The sequence below is a fragment of the Ursus americanus genome, chromosome 31 (genome assembly GCF_024610735.1).
Source record: "Ursus americanus isolate L20-20 chromosome 31, mUrsAme1.1.p, whole genome shotgun sequence".
In the NCBI taxonomy this organism is placed as follows: domain Eukaryota; kingdom Metazoa; phylum Chordata; class Mammalia; order Carnivora; family Ursidae; genus Ursus; species Ursus americanus.
The window spans coordinates 14,533,316-14,549,301 of record NC_142157.1 but is presented as its reverse complement, the minus strand read 5'-3'; the positions used below and the strand labels follow the sequence as shown (position 1 = coordinate 14,549,301).

The 15,986-nt window shown below is 37.1% G+C and overlaps 1 protein-coding gene across 5 annotated transcripts in view; it reads left to right on the top strand.

Moving 5' to 3' along the window:
• Nucleotides 1–15,986, top strand: part of LOC123778677 (uncharacterized) — a 177,951-nt gene that overhangs the window by 23,695 nt on the left and 138,270 nt on the right. For 2 of the 5 annotated variants that reach the window (XR_015722490.1, XR_015722492.1), the window contains exon 9: nt 3,491–3,544. The exons of 1 other annotated variant lie outside the window; for it this stretch is intronic. Coding sequence is in view for 1 of the 4 variants with exons in the window: in XM_087857853.1 (XP_087713979.1) it covers nt 3,491–3,554 (64 nt within the window). In the remaining 3 variants the exon portion in view is untranslated. Of the gene's footprint in view, nt 1–3,490; nt 3,555–15,986 lie in introns of those variants that run through there. 2 more of the 5 variants (XM_087857853.1, XM_087857854.1) reach the window with 1 other exon arrangement.

Here is a 15,986-nt window from a genome sequence, read left to right as displayed (position 1 = left end):
CTTTTCTCCATGACTTTTCTATAATCTTTTCTTGATTTTTTTTTTTTTTTTTTTTTTACTTTCTTCTCTGCTTTTCTTGGTGCTAGATGTATGGCCCAAGGTAGTGGTCTCCTCCATCCACCTCTTTTCCTAATTCTTTGATGCCCTTCCATGTACATGTAGGGTTTGGTGGGGTGGGACTGGGTGTCATATCCATAACAGAGCTTCATTTGGGTAGTTGGTGACATGTCTACGTTGAGATGACTCCATGGATGACTGAAACTCCGTGTAGCTTGTTCTCCAGGAGCAGCAAATGGCTCCTACTGTTGGTCATTTGAGCTGATCCTTGTTTTGGGGGCCTGTGCTTTCATAGTCTAGAGATTGAAAAGTTGGAGAGTACGGCTGAGCCCTGCAGAAGAGTGATCTAGGAGTGGGAGCTCACAGAAAGAAACTATTAGGCAGTGTCTAGGGAAATAGAGGCACGATTACCTGGACTTTATTTTTTATAGCAGTCTCTCTTCTTGGGTATCTGAGTGCCTATGAAGGTTTTTAAGGTCTTGCTAGTTTATATAAGGCAGGACCTGTGTAGGAAAGAAGTTGGACCTTCTAATGTTTAATCTTTTATTCTCTCTGGGAAGAGTATTCACACTAATAACATAAATTTGTGTATTTATTTATTTTTTAAATTGAAGCATAGTTGATACACAGTGTTGTGTTAGTTTCAGGTGTACAACATAGTGATTCAACAACTCTGTATGTTACACCATGCTTAGCACAAGTGTAGCTACTATCTGTTACTGCATAATGCTATTACAGTACCATTGACTGTATACCCTATGCTGTACTTGTATCCCTGTGACTTACTATAACTGGAATCCTGAACCTCCCATTCCCCTTCTCCCATGTTGTCTGTTTGCCACCCCCTTACTTTCTGACCATACAGAATTCTCTGTATTTCTGGATCTGTTTCTGTTTTTTGTTTGTTCATTTGTTCTGCTTTCTAGATTCTACATATAAGTGGAATCATGTAGTATTTGTCTATCTCTGTCTGACATATTTCACTTAGCATAATATCCTCTAGGTACATCTACATTGTTGCAGATGGCAAGATCTCCTCCTTTTTTATGGCTAGGTAACATTCCTCTGTGTGTGTGTGTGTGTGTGTGTGTGTGTGTGTGTGTGTGTGTGAGAGAGAGAGAGAGAGAGAGAGAGAAAGAGAGAGAGAGAGAGAGGGAGAGAGAGGTACATCTGTTGATGGACACTTGGGTTGTTTCCATATCTTGGCTGTTGTAAAGAATGCTGCAATAAACATGGGTGTGCATATATCTTTTCAAATTAGTGTGTTCATTTCTTTGGGGATATATTAAATAACCAGTAGTGGAATTACTGGATCATATGGTATTTCTATTTTTAATTTTTCAAGGCACCCCCATACTGTTTTTCACAGTGGCTGCTCCAGTTTCTATCCGCAACACCAGCACACAAGGGTTCCTTTTTCTCCACATCCTCGCCAATACTTGTTTTTTGTGTTTTTGATTTTAGCCATTCTGACAGGTGTAAGGTGATAATTCATTGTGGTTAACTTTTGTATGATTAACTTCCAAACATTTCAGAGAGTTCTTTGCTTGTCACTCTTACTTATGGGAACTAAGACTGTTTAAAACCAGAGGCCAAAGTTTGAAAGACCTGTACTCTAGCAACTATAAAACATTGATGACAGAAATTGAAGATGACACAAAGAAGTGGAAAGACATTCTATGCTCATGGATGGGAAGAACATATATCGTTAAAATGTCTATAGTACCCAATGCAATCTGCAGATTTAATGCAATGCCTATTAAAATACCAACGACATTTCTTACAGAACTAGAACAAACAGTCCTAAAATTTGTATGGAACCACTGAAGACCTCGAATAGCCAAAGCAGTATTGAAAAAGAAAAACAAATTGGAGGTATCACAATTGCAGATTTCAAGTGATAATACAAAGCTATCCTAATCCAAACAGTATGGTACTGGCATAAAAACAGAGATATAGATCAGTGGAATAAAACAGAAAACCCAGAACGAAACCCATAAGAATATGGTCAATTAATCCTTGACGAAGCAGGAAAGAATATCCTATGGGGAAAAAGCAGTCTCTTCAACAAATGATGTTGGGAAAAGTGAACAGCTACATGCAAAAGAACGAAACTGGACAGAAAAATAAACTCAGAAATGGGTTTAAGACCTAAATATGACACCTGAAATCATAACATACTTGAAGAGCGCACAGGCAATAATCTCTGGTATTGGCTGAAGCAACATTTTTTTGCTAGTTCTATGACCTGAGGCAAGAGCAGTAAAAGCAAAAATAAACTGGTGGGACGACATCAAGATCAAAAGGTTTTGCACAGTGACGGAATCAATACACAAAACGAAAAGGTAACCTAGAGAATGGGAGAAGATATTTGCAGATGACATATCTGATAAAGGGTTAGTATACAAATATGAAGTACTGATAGAACTCAAGACCCAAAACACAGCCCTGTTTAAAAATGATCAGAAGACATGAGCAGACATTTTTCCAAAGAAAACATACAGATGGCCAACAGGCACATAAGAACATGCTTAACATCACTCATCGTCAGGGAAATGTAAATCAAAACTGCAGCAAGATACCACCGCACACCCGTCGGAATGGCTAAAATCAAAAACACAAGACACAAGTGTTGGCCAGGAGGCGGAGAAAAAGGAACCCTCTTGGACTGTTGGTGGGAATGCAAACTGGTACAGCCACTGTGGGAAAAAGTATGGCGTTTCCTCAAAAAGCTAAAAATAGAACTACCCTACAATCCAGTGATTACACCACTTGGTATTTATCCAAAAAATACAAAAACACCAATTCAAAGGGATACATGTACCCCTATATTTACTACAGCATTATTTGCAATAGTCAGCCCAAGTGTCCGTTGACAGATGAATGGATAAAGAGGAAGTGGTATATATACACAACGGAATATTATTTAGCCATAGAAAAGAATGAAATCTTGCCATTTACAATGAAATGGATGGAAGTAGAGAGTATTATGCTAAGCGAAGCAAGTCAGAGAAAGACATGAACCATATGATTTCGCTCATGTAGAATTTAAGGAACAATAAAAATGAGCAAAAGAAAAAAAAGAGAGAGACAAACTCAGAAACAGCCTCTTAACTATAGAGAACAAATTGATGGTTGCCAGAGGGGAGATGGGTGGGGGAATGGCTGAAATAGGAGATAGGGAGTAAGGAATGCCCTTGTCATGAGGAGCCCTGGGTGATGTATGTAATTCCGGAATCATTATATCGTATACACGAAACTAATATAGCACTGCATGTTAATGGTACTGGAATTAAAATAAAAACTTAGTAACAAAAACAGAGGCCAAATTTTAATTATATCAACAAACTTCTTTCAATAAACAGATAGCTGACCTTTCACTCAATTTTTCTTTTTAATGAACTTCGTTTTGTTGTATATTTTTGCCCTAAAGTCTTTCTGTTTACCGTGGTGCCGATGATTCATGGCCTACATCAGATGATGACTTTAATATCAAGGTAAAGTACTCTCTTGTGAAATTAATTTTCCTGCTCTGAATTTAGTTTCGTCTATTATTTACTGTTAAAATTTAGCAGTGGTCTGCCTGTCATCATTTTATGTTTGTAATGGAAAGTTGGTCAGAACAAACCATTTTACAGAAATATGACAAGTTGACAATTTTTTTTTTTACTCTGGGAAATACTGAAGGTGGAGGTTGAAGAAAATGGGCTGGAAAATATATAATGATAGGAACAGTACATTGGGAAAAGCTTTCCCATAATGGTGGAAATAGGACATTTGGTCAAGTATGAGGATTTTTTGTTTTTCACTTTAGTGTTTATTCTTTTTGGCGGTCGGACTCTAAGTTGCTCCTGAGGCGCGGCAGGGTTGCCATGGGGACCAGCGGAAACTTTTTAGCGCGGGTCCAGGGAGGGAGGCCACTGGGGAATCGGGTGGCCTGGAGGCATCTCGCATTTTCTGCCAGCCCACCGCCTCAGCCTCTGGCGAGCCCGCAGTGCCCGGCCGGTCCTAACAGTCCTTGTCCGACAGCCTCTTCCCCTGGGCTGCTCAGGGGCCGCCGCGCCACTGGGGAGCGGAGCCGCCCCAGGTAAGCGGGCGCCAGCCCGGGTCCTTGCGCCGCCTCCCCGCCCCCCGCGCGGCTCGGCCTCCGTGGCGGGCTTAGCGTTTCTGTGCTCGCGGGCGGCTGGGGTCTCCCAACTCGGCGCGGTGCTGCTCTGCGGGAGGCCGGGACCCCTGCCCCCGCCTCGTCGCCGCCATCAGGTAGACGCGGCCACCACCAGCGCCGTGGCAGGACGGGCTGGCAGGGTGGGCTGGGGTGGGGGGTGAGCCGGGGCTGGCGGCTGCGGGGTCGACGTGAGGAGGGGGACGTAAAGACGGAAACATTTGGGTGCCCCCGCCGCAGCCCCAGGTGATGGTCACTGCAGAGCCCCCAGCTCACGGGTTTCTCAAGGATAAGGATTTTTACTGTGAGTTTTAGATTATCTTAACATGACTCTCTTTCATTCTTTTCCTTCCTTCCTTCCTTCCTTCCTTCCTTCCTTCCTTCCTTCCTTCCTTTCTCTAGAAAACATGAATTTTATTTTTTATTTTTATTTTTTTAGAACAAAAAATATTTTAGTAAAACAGAAGATCTACAGATATTTCCAGACAAGCCATACAAAATGGTCACAAGCTTTTTCTTGAAGGAAGGATTCTACACCTGACAGCAAAGTCACAATGTTATTAGTGAGGGCTGTGATGTTCCTTTAATGTTCCCATTTTGGTTCAAACAATCAAGTTTGTCCATCTATAGCGTCTAAATAAAGTGCCATGTACTAGCATGGGGAAAACAAATGACAGAGATTACAAAAAGTCAGGGAAGTGGGAAAGGTCATAAACGATGTTTTCAATCCGGGACATACCAAATTTGAAGCACCCAGGAGACTTAAGAAGAAAGTTATAGACAAATACATTTGAAGTAGGAAAAAAATGACATCGCTCAGGAAAATATAATTAATATAATTATACATATTTAAATATAAATATAACAAAATATAATTGATATAATTACATAATGTGAACCTACACAAAACTCTGAAATTTTCAGAACAAAAATAAAAGCGGGGGGAAAAAGCCATGGGATTCAATATTTCAATTGTATACTTCATATTAGTCTCAAGGATAGAAAATACACTTTTATTAACCTAGGCAAGTTAACCTAGGCACCTGGGTGGCTCAGTTGGTTAAGCATCTGACTCTGGATTTTGTCTCAGGTCATGATCTCAGGTTTGAGAGACTGAGCCCAACATCAGGCTATGGCCATGCTCAGTGGGGAGTGGCCTTCTCTCCCTCTCTCTTCCTCTCCCTCTTACCCTCTCCCCCCACCACTCTCTCTCTCTCGCTCGCTCTGAAATAAATAAAACTTTAGGAAAAAAACATATGCAGGCAAGTATTCATCTCTGTAATGAACAGCATTTTTAAGATTAATAAAAAGTTTTGATCGCAAAACACCGATTTAAGATTTTGTAAGAATACTCCTTTTTAAAAATCAATCTTAAAAGATTTAAATCGTGGAAGAGAAATACTTATGGGATCATAGCATTTGGGGGCATTTTTAAGTACTACTATGATTTATGAAAAAAAGATAAATCCCATTTTAAAATTCATATGGTTTTCTTCTGTGAACTGTGACTAGCAAACTAATAGCTCTAATTTCCTATCTACGAATACAAGACGGTAGTTAAGGACTGGAGAAAGAACCTAGTACTAAAAAATTAATAATCATGACCATCCAAGCTGAATGTTTTAAAGACTCCAAATACATGTATGATTATCATGCAGGGCCCAATATTCACATGAGGAAAGAAGAAAGGGACCAAAAAAATCCAATCACCAGTATTTCTGAGTTTCAGATTCGAAAGAATTCACACGTTAAATTTAACAACTACGTGCGTGCCTTGCTGGCTCAGTCGGAAGGGTGTGTGACTCTTGATCTCAGGGTTGTGAGTTCAAGGCCCGTGTTGGGTATAGAGATTACTCAAAATTTTTAAAACCTAAAAAAACCCCCAAGAATTAACAACTAGGAATACTAAAGTTTCCTGAGAATAATATAAAATGCATCCACTATTGGAGATACTTGAAAAAGTAAAAATCATCTTCCAGAAATAATTCTGTACACTCTGTTGGCAACCTTTCCTTCCTTATGACTCTACGATGACAAATAGTTCATATTAGAAAAAAACTTATAAATTGTGAGTTCATTCATTCGATGTCTGTGTATGTATCTATTATATGCAGATATAATTAAAAATAAATCAGAATCCAGAAACAATTTTCTTCTTTAGGAGTGTTGCCGCTTAAAATTTATTTCATTTACTGGATAAAGATTAAGAACCTCACTTACATAATCAGAAATTTCCGTTTTAATTAATGAAAAGACTACATAATGTTTACTTATTTCCTCTCTTTATTCTCAAAATTAAAAATTGTAAATGCTTAGCACCTTCAGCTTTAGACACCCAAAAAATATGGCAATCCAATATTGTGAATGATCCTATTGGTAGGGATAGAATGAATAACAAGTTTTTTATGAAGGCAGAGAGATCACAGGTACTGAGCTTTGGAATGGTGGGTCACTGAGGATAATGCTGTATCTTTATTTATTTCAGGTTTTGTTTTTGCACCTTTAAGATAGGGGCTATGATGAGAGCAGCTATTGCTGCTTTTTATTATCTGTTTGTCTCTTTATGTAAAAGTCCTATTTCCCCAACTAGTTCTACATGACCTTCAAATGCAAGGACCACATTTTATGACTTCCCACATTCAATGCCTCTGGAAATTGTCTTGCAAATTTCAGGGAGGCAGTACAGAATAGTGTCTAGGAGGAAGGGTTTGGGGATTAAAAACCTACCCTAGAACTTCCACTTTGGCTTACTGTGTGACACTGGGCAAGTTACTTGACTCTTTCTATGTCTTTATTTTGAAAGGGTGTAGAGTACCTCTCATTGTTGTAAAGAGTAAACAATCATATAGATAAAGAGTTTAGGATAATGTATGGAATGTACTATTCTTTTAAGAAACATTATATAGTATATAACATGTGTCTGGCTAGGGCTATAGATGCTGGGGATATAATAGTGAAAACGACAGATAAAAATCCCTATCCTCATGGACATGTTTTTGTGGGGGTGGGGAGAGACAGATGATCAGCAAGCAAAATAAATACAATAAATAATTCTTGATAGAAACAAGTGCTATAAGGATATGAATAGATAATAAGATAAAGAACAGCTGAGAGTTAGGGTAGGTTGCATTAATTAGGGTGGTCAGGAAAGACCTCTGAGTTAAGAAATGAAGGATAAGGAAGAGACAGCCATGGAACAAGTTGAGGTAATCATGTTCTAAATAGGAAAGAGTAAAAACAAAGGCCTTGAGGCGGGAATGAGCTTCAAGAATAGAGATAGAATAGATTAGCTTCAAGAATAGAAAGAAAGTGTTACTGGAAGGTACTGAGAGGTGGTAATGACATAGAAGATGAGTGTAAGAGACACAGAAGGTGTTCAATAAGTGGTTAAAATATTGTAATATAGAAACATACTAAGTACTTTAAAAATTTCTACCCCATAGCAATCTGTAAATTGTGGATACATTTGCACTGTTTTCCCATGGATGGTTTTACTGAAGTGTTATTTTATTTTGGTGCCTGTTTCTCTTTCCTCCTTTTAGTCTTGGCCTTCTTGTCACTAGCTCCCTTAGCTCTAGGAGCTTGAGTTTTCCAGTCTCTCTGATAAGATTTCAGTCAAAGAATAAGCTATTCCTAGTTGCTCCATTCTCAAATGTGAATGAATAAATTGGAATTTGAGAGGCAAGGGAGGTGGAAACCGAAAATCCAAAATTTCTTGCAAAAATAAGTTGGGTGCTTTTCTTGCTCTCTGGCTCAAACCTGTAAGGGAAGCATTTTCCAGATGCAGACAGCAGGAGAGTAAGGGCAGAGGCACAGCAGGTTAACTCATGGGCAAAGCATTTTTTTTTCCTCACCAGCATGCTTGGAATGACACCCTGTGGGTCCCTGACTTCTTTCAAGCTGGTAGCTGGCAGGTCTTGTCATCTGCCATTTCTTGACACTCTTAGTTGTCCTTTATGGTGAGGTCTTAGATGCAGAGGTCAGGGGAGGCCTGAAAAACTGCCAGTGAGAGGCATAAGGCCTAGACGTGAGATTGGAAGAGCCAGAAGAGAGACCACAAACATTTGGACATGAATTTGAAAGTCGACTTTGCATGACAGGAAGTATAGGTAGGAATATACCTCTAATGAGGAACATAAAAATGGAAAATAGGGATTATGGGTTTTAGGAAATAAAATAATCATCATGAGCTTCTCGAATGTGACAAATGTGGGATTTAGCTTTTTTATATTTCATTTTTTTCTTTCCCTACTCTCTTCCTTGTTTCATTAATTATATTTTTAATTATTCTACTGGTTACCTTGATTTTTGCATCCATAAATTTTAAATAGTGTCTTCTATTTTTTACTTTTCTTTCTTTGTCCTCCTACTTCTCTTGCTATTCCTGTATTTTTAGAAATTGAAGATGGTGGCATTTATAACCTGTCACTGCAGTAAAAAACCAAAACCCCCCAAAAAGTCTGTGCTTTGTCTATTCGTTGCCTGTAAGAAATGAACCTTGAATAACTGAATCTGTGCATTTTCAGAATGTTCCAAATTTCAAGGACCAATGGATTATCTCTCTCTAGATCGGTTGCTCAAAACCATGCTTCCTTTAGTTTGCATATGTCTGCATGGAGACTTTTCACATATTGCTCCCCTGCCTTTGGGATTGACATCTGCTTTCCTTTTTCATGATAAAGAGATAAAAAGGAACGATATATTTTACTTATTTCTAAAATCATCTAACTTTTTAATCCAACATACTATTTGTTATAGAAAATTTCACATTTTTGTTGAAGGCATTCTTGTTGGAGTCCCATAATTTGTACAAGTTGCTTTGGGTCTTCTGGAGACTAACCATCATGGAAATCTTTTCAAATTATTGGAATTTTGAATCCAACAGTATGTTGGATACAGGTCCTCTTATTTCTAGAATTCTCATTTTTTTCATCCCCTGGAGTATAATTTCAAATACTTTCTAAGCATTTCAGGTACTTTCTAAGTAAAATTTCTAAGTCTTCCCATGTCTGAGAACATGTCTTTGTGCATGATTGATTGTTTGTCAGAATACAGAGTTATAGGTTCAAAGTAATTTCGCCCTCAGAATTTTAAAGACATTGTTTTCAGCATTCATTGATGCCGGCAAAAAAAATTTTGATATTAACCTGATTTATTACACTTTTGTTGGTACTCGTTTCTTTTCTCTTCATAGAAACTTCTAACATCTTTTCTTTTTCCTTGGGGTTCTGAATATTCATGATGATGTGCTTAGATGCGATTCTTTTTATTCATCAACCTTACCACTTAGTTGGCCCTTTTAGATTTTCCCACTCAGAAATTTCTTTTATGATTGCTTAAAATTACTTTCTCCTATCCGTTTGTCTTTCTGGAGCTCCTAATAGTGACATACTTGACTTTCCAGATTGATCTCCATATTACTTAACTTTTCTCTCGTTTTTTCATCTTTTTCTCTTTACTTTCCCTTGTAGGAAATTTTCTTATTTTTTCCTTTTTAGTAAATTAGTTTTCATCTGGCAATCTCTTTTAATTTCTATGAACTCTTTCTTGCTCCAATTGTTTTTCATAATTGTATGTTCATTTTCTTAAATCTCTTTGAGAAAATTAAAATACTTATTAAGTTGTCTTCTGTTGCCTGCATTATTGCTGTTTGTTCCTGGTCTGGTTGTTTTACTTTTTCCTACCAGATCTTCTTCTTTATGGTACCAGTTTATCTCAAATGTGATCCTTAGTCATCAATTTTCTGACTGAAGGGCTAGGTTAATTTTCATAGCTAGAGGACAGGGAACCTTGGGTCAGATGTGTAGGCCTAGTTCCTCAGTAGACCTCTTCCTTGATTGTTAGGCTTCAATCACTTTAGGATGCCTGAGAAGGAAGTTGGTAGTCTCTGGCCCACCCTAGACCTCTACTCTGGGAGAACTAATGGCCAATTTTAGAAGTTTTAGCTCTTCCCAGGTATTTCTTTTCATCTACTTACAGAATCGTCCTTGGTTTTCAGTTTGGGAAAAAATATCCTTACTGCCCACAAGGAGAGATGCGCCAACTTGTGTAACTGAAGGAAGTCCTTCAATTTATCACCTTGATGTCTGTCTCATTTTCTACTTCCGCTCTTGATACCAATTAACTTTGAGCTTAAAATCTTTCTGAAAAGTCTGCTGGAAAAGCAGTTTTCACCTCTCTTCAAGCCCTGTCCTGCTCATGTCCTCGACTCAGCTCTCACAACTCTGGCTTATCGACAGTATAGTCCCAGAGAATCCTGTCAAATCTCCAGTCAGTCATTTTGCCTCATTCCCTTTTATACTTATTTACACCATTACAGTTGGATGTGGAGGGATGAGGTAGAGAAATATATGCTCAACTCACCAACTTGAACAAGAACTCAAACTTAGGTCTTTTGACAGTCTTCTTACCAAGGATATGCACATCATATTCAGCTCTTTTCCTTATTAGGTGTGTGTCCTTAGGCAACCCATTTCACCTCTTTTTGTCCCAAATTTCTTAACTATTATTTAGGGGAAATGATATTGAAAATACATAGTAATATAAACTGGGGAAATAATATCAGTCATATAGAGTTTCAGTGAGGATGTTTTAAGGGTATCTAGCATAATGGCTGACACATATGAGCACCGAATAAATGATAACTTAAAACACAGGGTTCAAAGCATACAAGTAAAACCTATATTTAGTTCACATCTTGGGTACCTAACCAAGGCTACTTATTTTAATTTCAGTGGGAACACTTTTTTATTTACTTTATGGCCTTATTTACTGTTACTACTTCTGGATCAGACGTGGCCATTGTCACAAGCTGTATCTTTTTCCGTGAAAAATTACTATTCACAGATGACTTATTTTTATTGTATTAAATATTGGGGTCTAGAAAAAAGTCATTTAGAATGAAAAACTAGGCAGATTATCAGGTGGGTAATTTGACTTGAAAATCTATATGAATAAGAGCCAACAGAAAAAAGAGTGAGAAATTCAGTCATTTGAGAAATGATTAACAAAAAGATATTTTCATTTAGATATTATAGTCAAACACTAACATAAATGGCTTTTTAATTTAATCAACAGCAAACTGAAGGTATGAGATCATTTTATATTTTAAGACAGATTACAGAGTTCACATTAAACATTTATTTTCCTTGACAGATATACTTTGTCATTTTTTTCCTCCCTAGACATTAAAAAAGTAGGACTTTGGACATATTATATAACTTATCTGAACCTTATTTTCCTCAGCCATAAAATGAGAAAGTACTTCCTCTTTTATAGGATTATTATTTGAAAAAAATGAATCAATATAGGTGATCTCTTTGTCCTACGTTCCCTGACAAGGAATTGTCCTACCCCATTCAGAAAAGATACGGGTGGTACAAGGAACACTGTGGATGTGTTTGATAACATAAATTGTCCTCTTGTTATTTAAAATTGAAATAAAATGAAGCTCAAAACTATCCCAGTGAAGGAAAACCACAAAATGAGACATTAGTCTGCTACCTCTATAAAAGTAGCAGACTGAAAATATACTTTTCAGAGGAACAGTCATCTATTATCCAACTTTAAACCCTAGCACTTTTAAGAGATGCGCTGCACTTAATTTTGAAAGAAGTATCACCTTGAGAAGACCCACAATACAAAGACTGTATATGTAGATGGAGAATAGATGTTCCTCCTGATTGACCTTTCTTCCCTCCTGATTGACCTTACTTCATTTTATATTTATTGGTTCTCTTTTTTTAAAAGTCAGACTTATTTATTTTTTCCCACACAAAATGTACAGATCTGCCCAAGAAGGTGTGACCTCATTGCCAAAAAACCTTCCAAGAACAAGAAGCCAGACAGATGCAAGACGTTTGTCACTATGTAAAGTTTGGCAAGCTTTCTCTGGACATGTCTGCTGCAAAGTAGTGTGGGGGAGGAGAACATTTACTTGCTTTAAGACAGACTGTTGTCAAATTCTTCTAGATGTTCTAGAGGGCATGAGACTAGGTTTTTGGTTCTTTTGCATTTATTGCAGTTATATGCTTGAGCTAAATGATACCAGGCTGGGTGCTTTTGCAGGGATGTCTTCTGAGGATGAGATGCCCCAAGTGAAGGAATTATACAAAGATTATTTAAGTCACTGAAACATGAATCTAGACTCTTTTATAGTTAGATGGGAACAGAAAGGAAATAGTTCTTCTTCCCCTTAAAAAAAAATCTTTCCACTTTCCTCGATCCCATCCCGTTTGCAACTAACCTGTGAAGTGTGTGCTTCTGTTTGTATGCTATTTGTGTGCAAATATTTTAATTAAATACTTGCTATATAGCTTATTATTCCGCTTACTTTTTATTCACACAACTGTTTTAAAGATCACTTCATGTTGCTACATGAACAAGCAGTCCATTTCTCTATTGCAATATAGTACTCTACCACTGCATAGTGTGTAGAAACTGTCCAGTCCCAGGGATGGGCACCCAGAATGTCTTCAATTCTTTGCCATTACAATAACACTGTGGTACGTTTATATGCCCCTTTATAAACCTGAATGAGAATTTCTTTGAAAGAGCAGGATTTCTGGGTCATAGAGAGGGGCAAATGTATTTTATAAAATATTGCAAGATTCTCTCTTGATAGGTTGCGCCAGTCTACATACTTACCAGCAGAGCGTGAAGGATCCTGGAGCTTTACATTACTGCCAACACTTGGCATTATATGGCTTTCTAATTTTTTGCCAGTTTAATGAATGGAAAGCGATATCTCACTATTGTTTCAATTTGCTTAAGCATCTCTTCATGTGCTTGTAAACCTGTTGGGTTTACTTTTCTGTAAACTGCTTGTTTATATCCTTTGTCTTTTTCCTATTATGGTTCCTCTATTTTTTTTTTTAAAGATTTTATTTATTTATTTGACAGAGATAGAGACAGCCAGCGAGAGAGGGAACACAAGCAGGGGGAGTGGGAGAGGAAGAAGCAGGCTCATAGTGGAGGAGCCTGATGTGGGGCTCGATCCCATAACGCCGGGATCACGCCCTGAGCCGAAGGCAGACGCTTAACCGCTGTGCCACCCAGGCGCCCCTGGTTCCTCTATTTTTATTGTATTGCAAGGAATCCTGGTATATTATAGATACTACTTCTGTATCAATTTTAGACATTGTACTATCACCCAATCTGTTACCTTTCACTTAACTTTGTTCATAATCTTTTCCCTTGAACAGAGTTTTCAAAAATTTCTGATGTTATTAAAAATTTGCCCTACAGTTTATGCTCTATGGTTTAAGAATTCTTTCAGTACCTTGTCAAAAAATATTCTCTTATGTTATCAACTACCAACTTTAAAGTTTTTCCTTTCACAGTTCAGTTTTTAACATTTGGAGTTACCCTTGTACATGGTATTAGGTAGGGACTGAGGTATTATTTTTGTTCACTTAGTGAGCCAGATTCCCAACACTATCATCTTTAGCATAAGTGTAAGTGCCTTACATACTATATCCATATGTGTTTCAGAATTCTCTGTTTTGTTCCACTGCTTCCCATGTCTGTTTTTCTGTCAATACTATGTTTTATTGCCATGGTTGGGCAGTACGTCTTACTAATTGCTTGGGCAAGGCCTACGTCTTTTCTTTTCACAGCTTACATTTATTATGCTGCTTAGAGCAAGCGATTGAGTTTCTCAAAAATCTATATGGAATTGTAGTTGGTTCTGCATTAAATTTATAGCTGCATTTAATACTTCACATTTTTAATACAGTAAATTATTCCTTCTTAGAGCATGGAATATCTCTCCATATTATTCAGATTTTGTCCTTCATTAGAGTTTCAAAATTTCTCCGTAGAGGTTTTGTGTATTCTAGATTAACTTAATTACTACAGAATTTATGGGTTCTGATGGTATTTTAAATGCATCTTTTTAGTTACAATTTTTTGTTGGAGATTGTTGGCATAGATAAATGCTATTGATTTTTGTATATTGATTTGCTGTCCATCAACCTTGCCGAACTTTCTTATTATTCTCATATTTGTATGTTGATTTTATTGTCAGATAAATGATCATCTACAAATAATGATGGTTTAATCTCTTCTGAACTTTACGTATCATTTTTTTCTTTATAGAATTAGTTGTGACTTTCAGTCTATATTAAACAGCATTAGAGATAGTAAGCAATCTTGACTTAAAGGGAACATCTTAAAAAGTTTCTCCTTTAAATATATTGTTGATAGAAGGAAGCTTTATCAAGTTAAGAAAGTTTTATTTCTAGTTTATCGTTACAGCAGAACTTTGTAAAATGTTCTTTTATCTTGATTAATCAGATAATTTTTCTCATTCTATTAATGCTGTGAATTTCATTGATATATTTTCTTTTATTTTTTTGGTTTTTTAAGTTTTTCTTTTAATTCCAGTTAACATATAGTGTTCTATCAGTTTCAGGTATACAATATAGTGATTCAACATTTCCATACATCCCTAGTGCTCATCACAAGTGTACTCCTTAATCCCCATCACCTATTTAACCCATCACCCATACTCCCTCCCCTCTGCTAACCATCAGTTTGTTCCTATAGTTAAGAGTCTATTTCTTGATTTGTCTCTCTCTCACTCTTTTGTCCCCCTCTGTTCATGTTTTGTTTCTTAAATTTCACATATGAGTGAATCATATGGTCTTTGTCTTTCTCTCGCTGGCTTATTATTATTTTATCTCTAATTCCATCCATGTTGTTGCAAATAACAAGATTTCATTCTTTTTATGGCTGAGTAATATTCCATTGTGTGATTTTATATATATATATAATACCACTTTTTCTTTATCCACTCATCAATTGATGGGCACCTGACCTTCTTCCATACCTTGTCTATTATAAATAATACAGCTATAAACATAGGGGTGCATGTATTCTTTGGGTAAATACCCAGTAGTGTGATTCACTTTTTGAGGAACCTCCATACTGTTTTGCACAGTGGCTGCACCAGTTTGCATTCCCACCTACAGTGCACTTTAACCAACACCGGTTGTTTCTTGTGTTGTTGATTTTAGCCATTCTAACAGGTGGGAGGTGACATCTCATTGTAGATTTGATTTGCATTTCCCTGACACCAAGTGATGATGAACACCTTTTCATGCATCTGTTGGCTCTCTGTATGTCTTCTTTGGAGAAATATGTGTTCATGTCTTCTGCCAATTTTTAATTGGATTATTGGGGGGTTTTTGATGTTGAGTTGTATAAGTTATTATGTATTTTGGATACTAACCCTTTATCAAGTTATATCATTTGCAAATATCTTCTCCTATTCAGTAGGTTGCCTTTTAGTTTTGTTGAGTTTTTCCTTCATTGTGCAAAACCTTTCAATTTTGATGTAGTCCCTATAGTTTATTTTCGCTTTTGTTTCCCTTGCCTCAGGAGACACATCTAGAAAAACGTTGCTATGGCTGATGTTCAAGAGATTATTGCTTGTTTTCTCTTCTAGGATTTTTATGGTTTCAGGTCCCACATTTAGATCTTTATCACATTTTGAATTTATTTTTGTGTATGGTGTAAAAAAGTGCTTCAGTTTCATTCTTTTGAGTGTTGCTATCCAGTTTTCCCAATACTACTTGAAGAGATGTTCCCATTGGATATTCTTTCCTCTTTTGTCAAAGGTTAATTGACCATATAATTGTGGGTTTATTTCCGGATTTTCTATTCTCTTCTATTGATCTATATGTCTATTTTTGTGCCAGTACCATACTGTCTTGATCACTACAGCTTTGTAATATAACTTGGAAGTCTGGAGTTGTGATGCCTC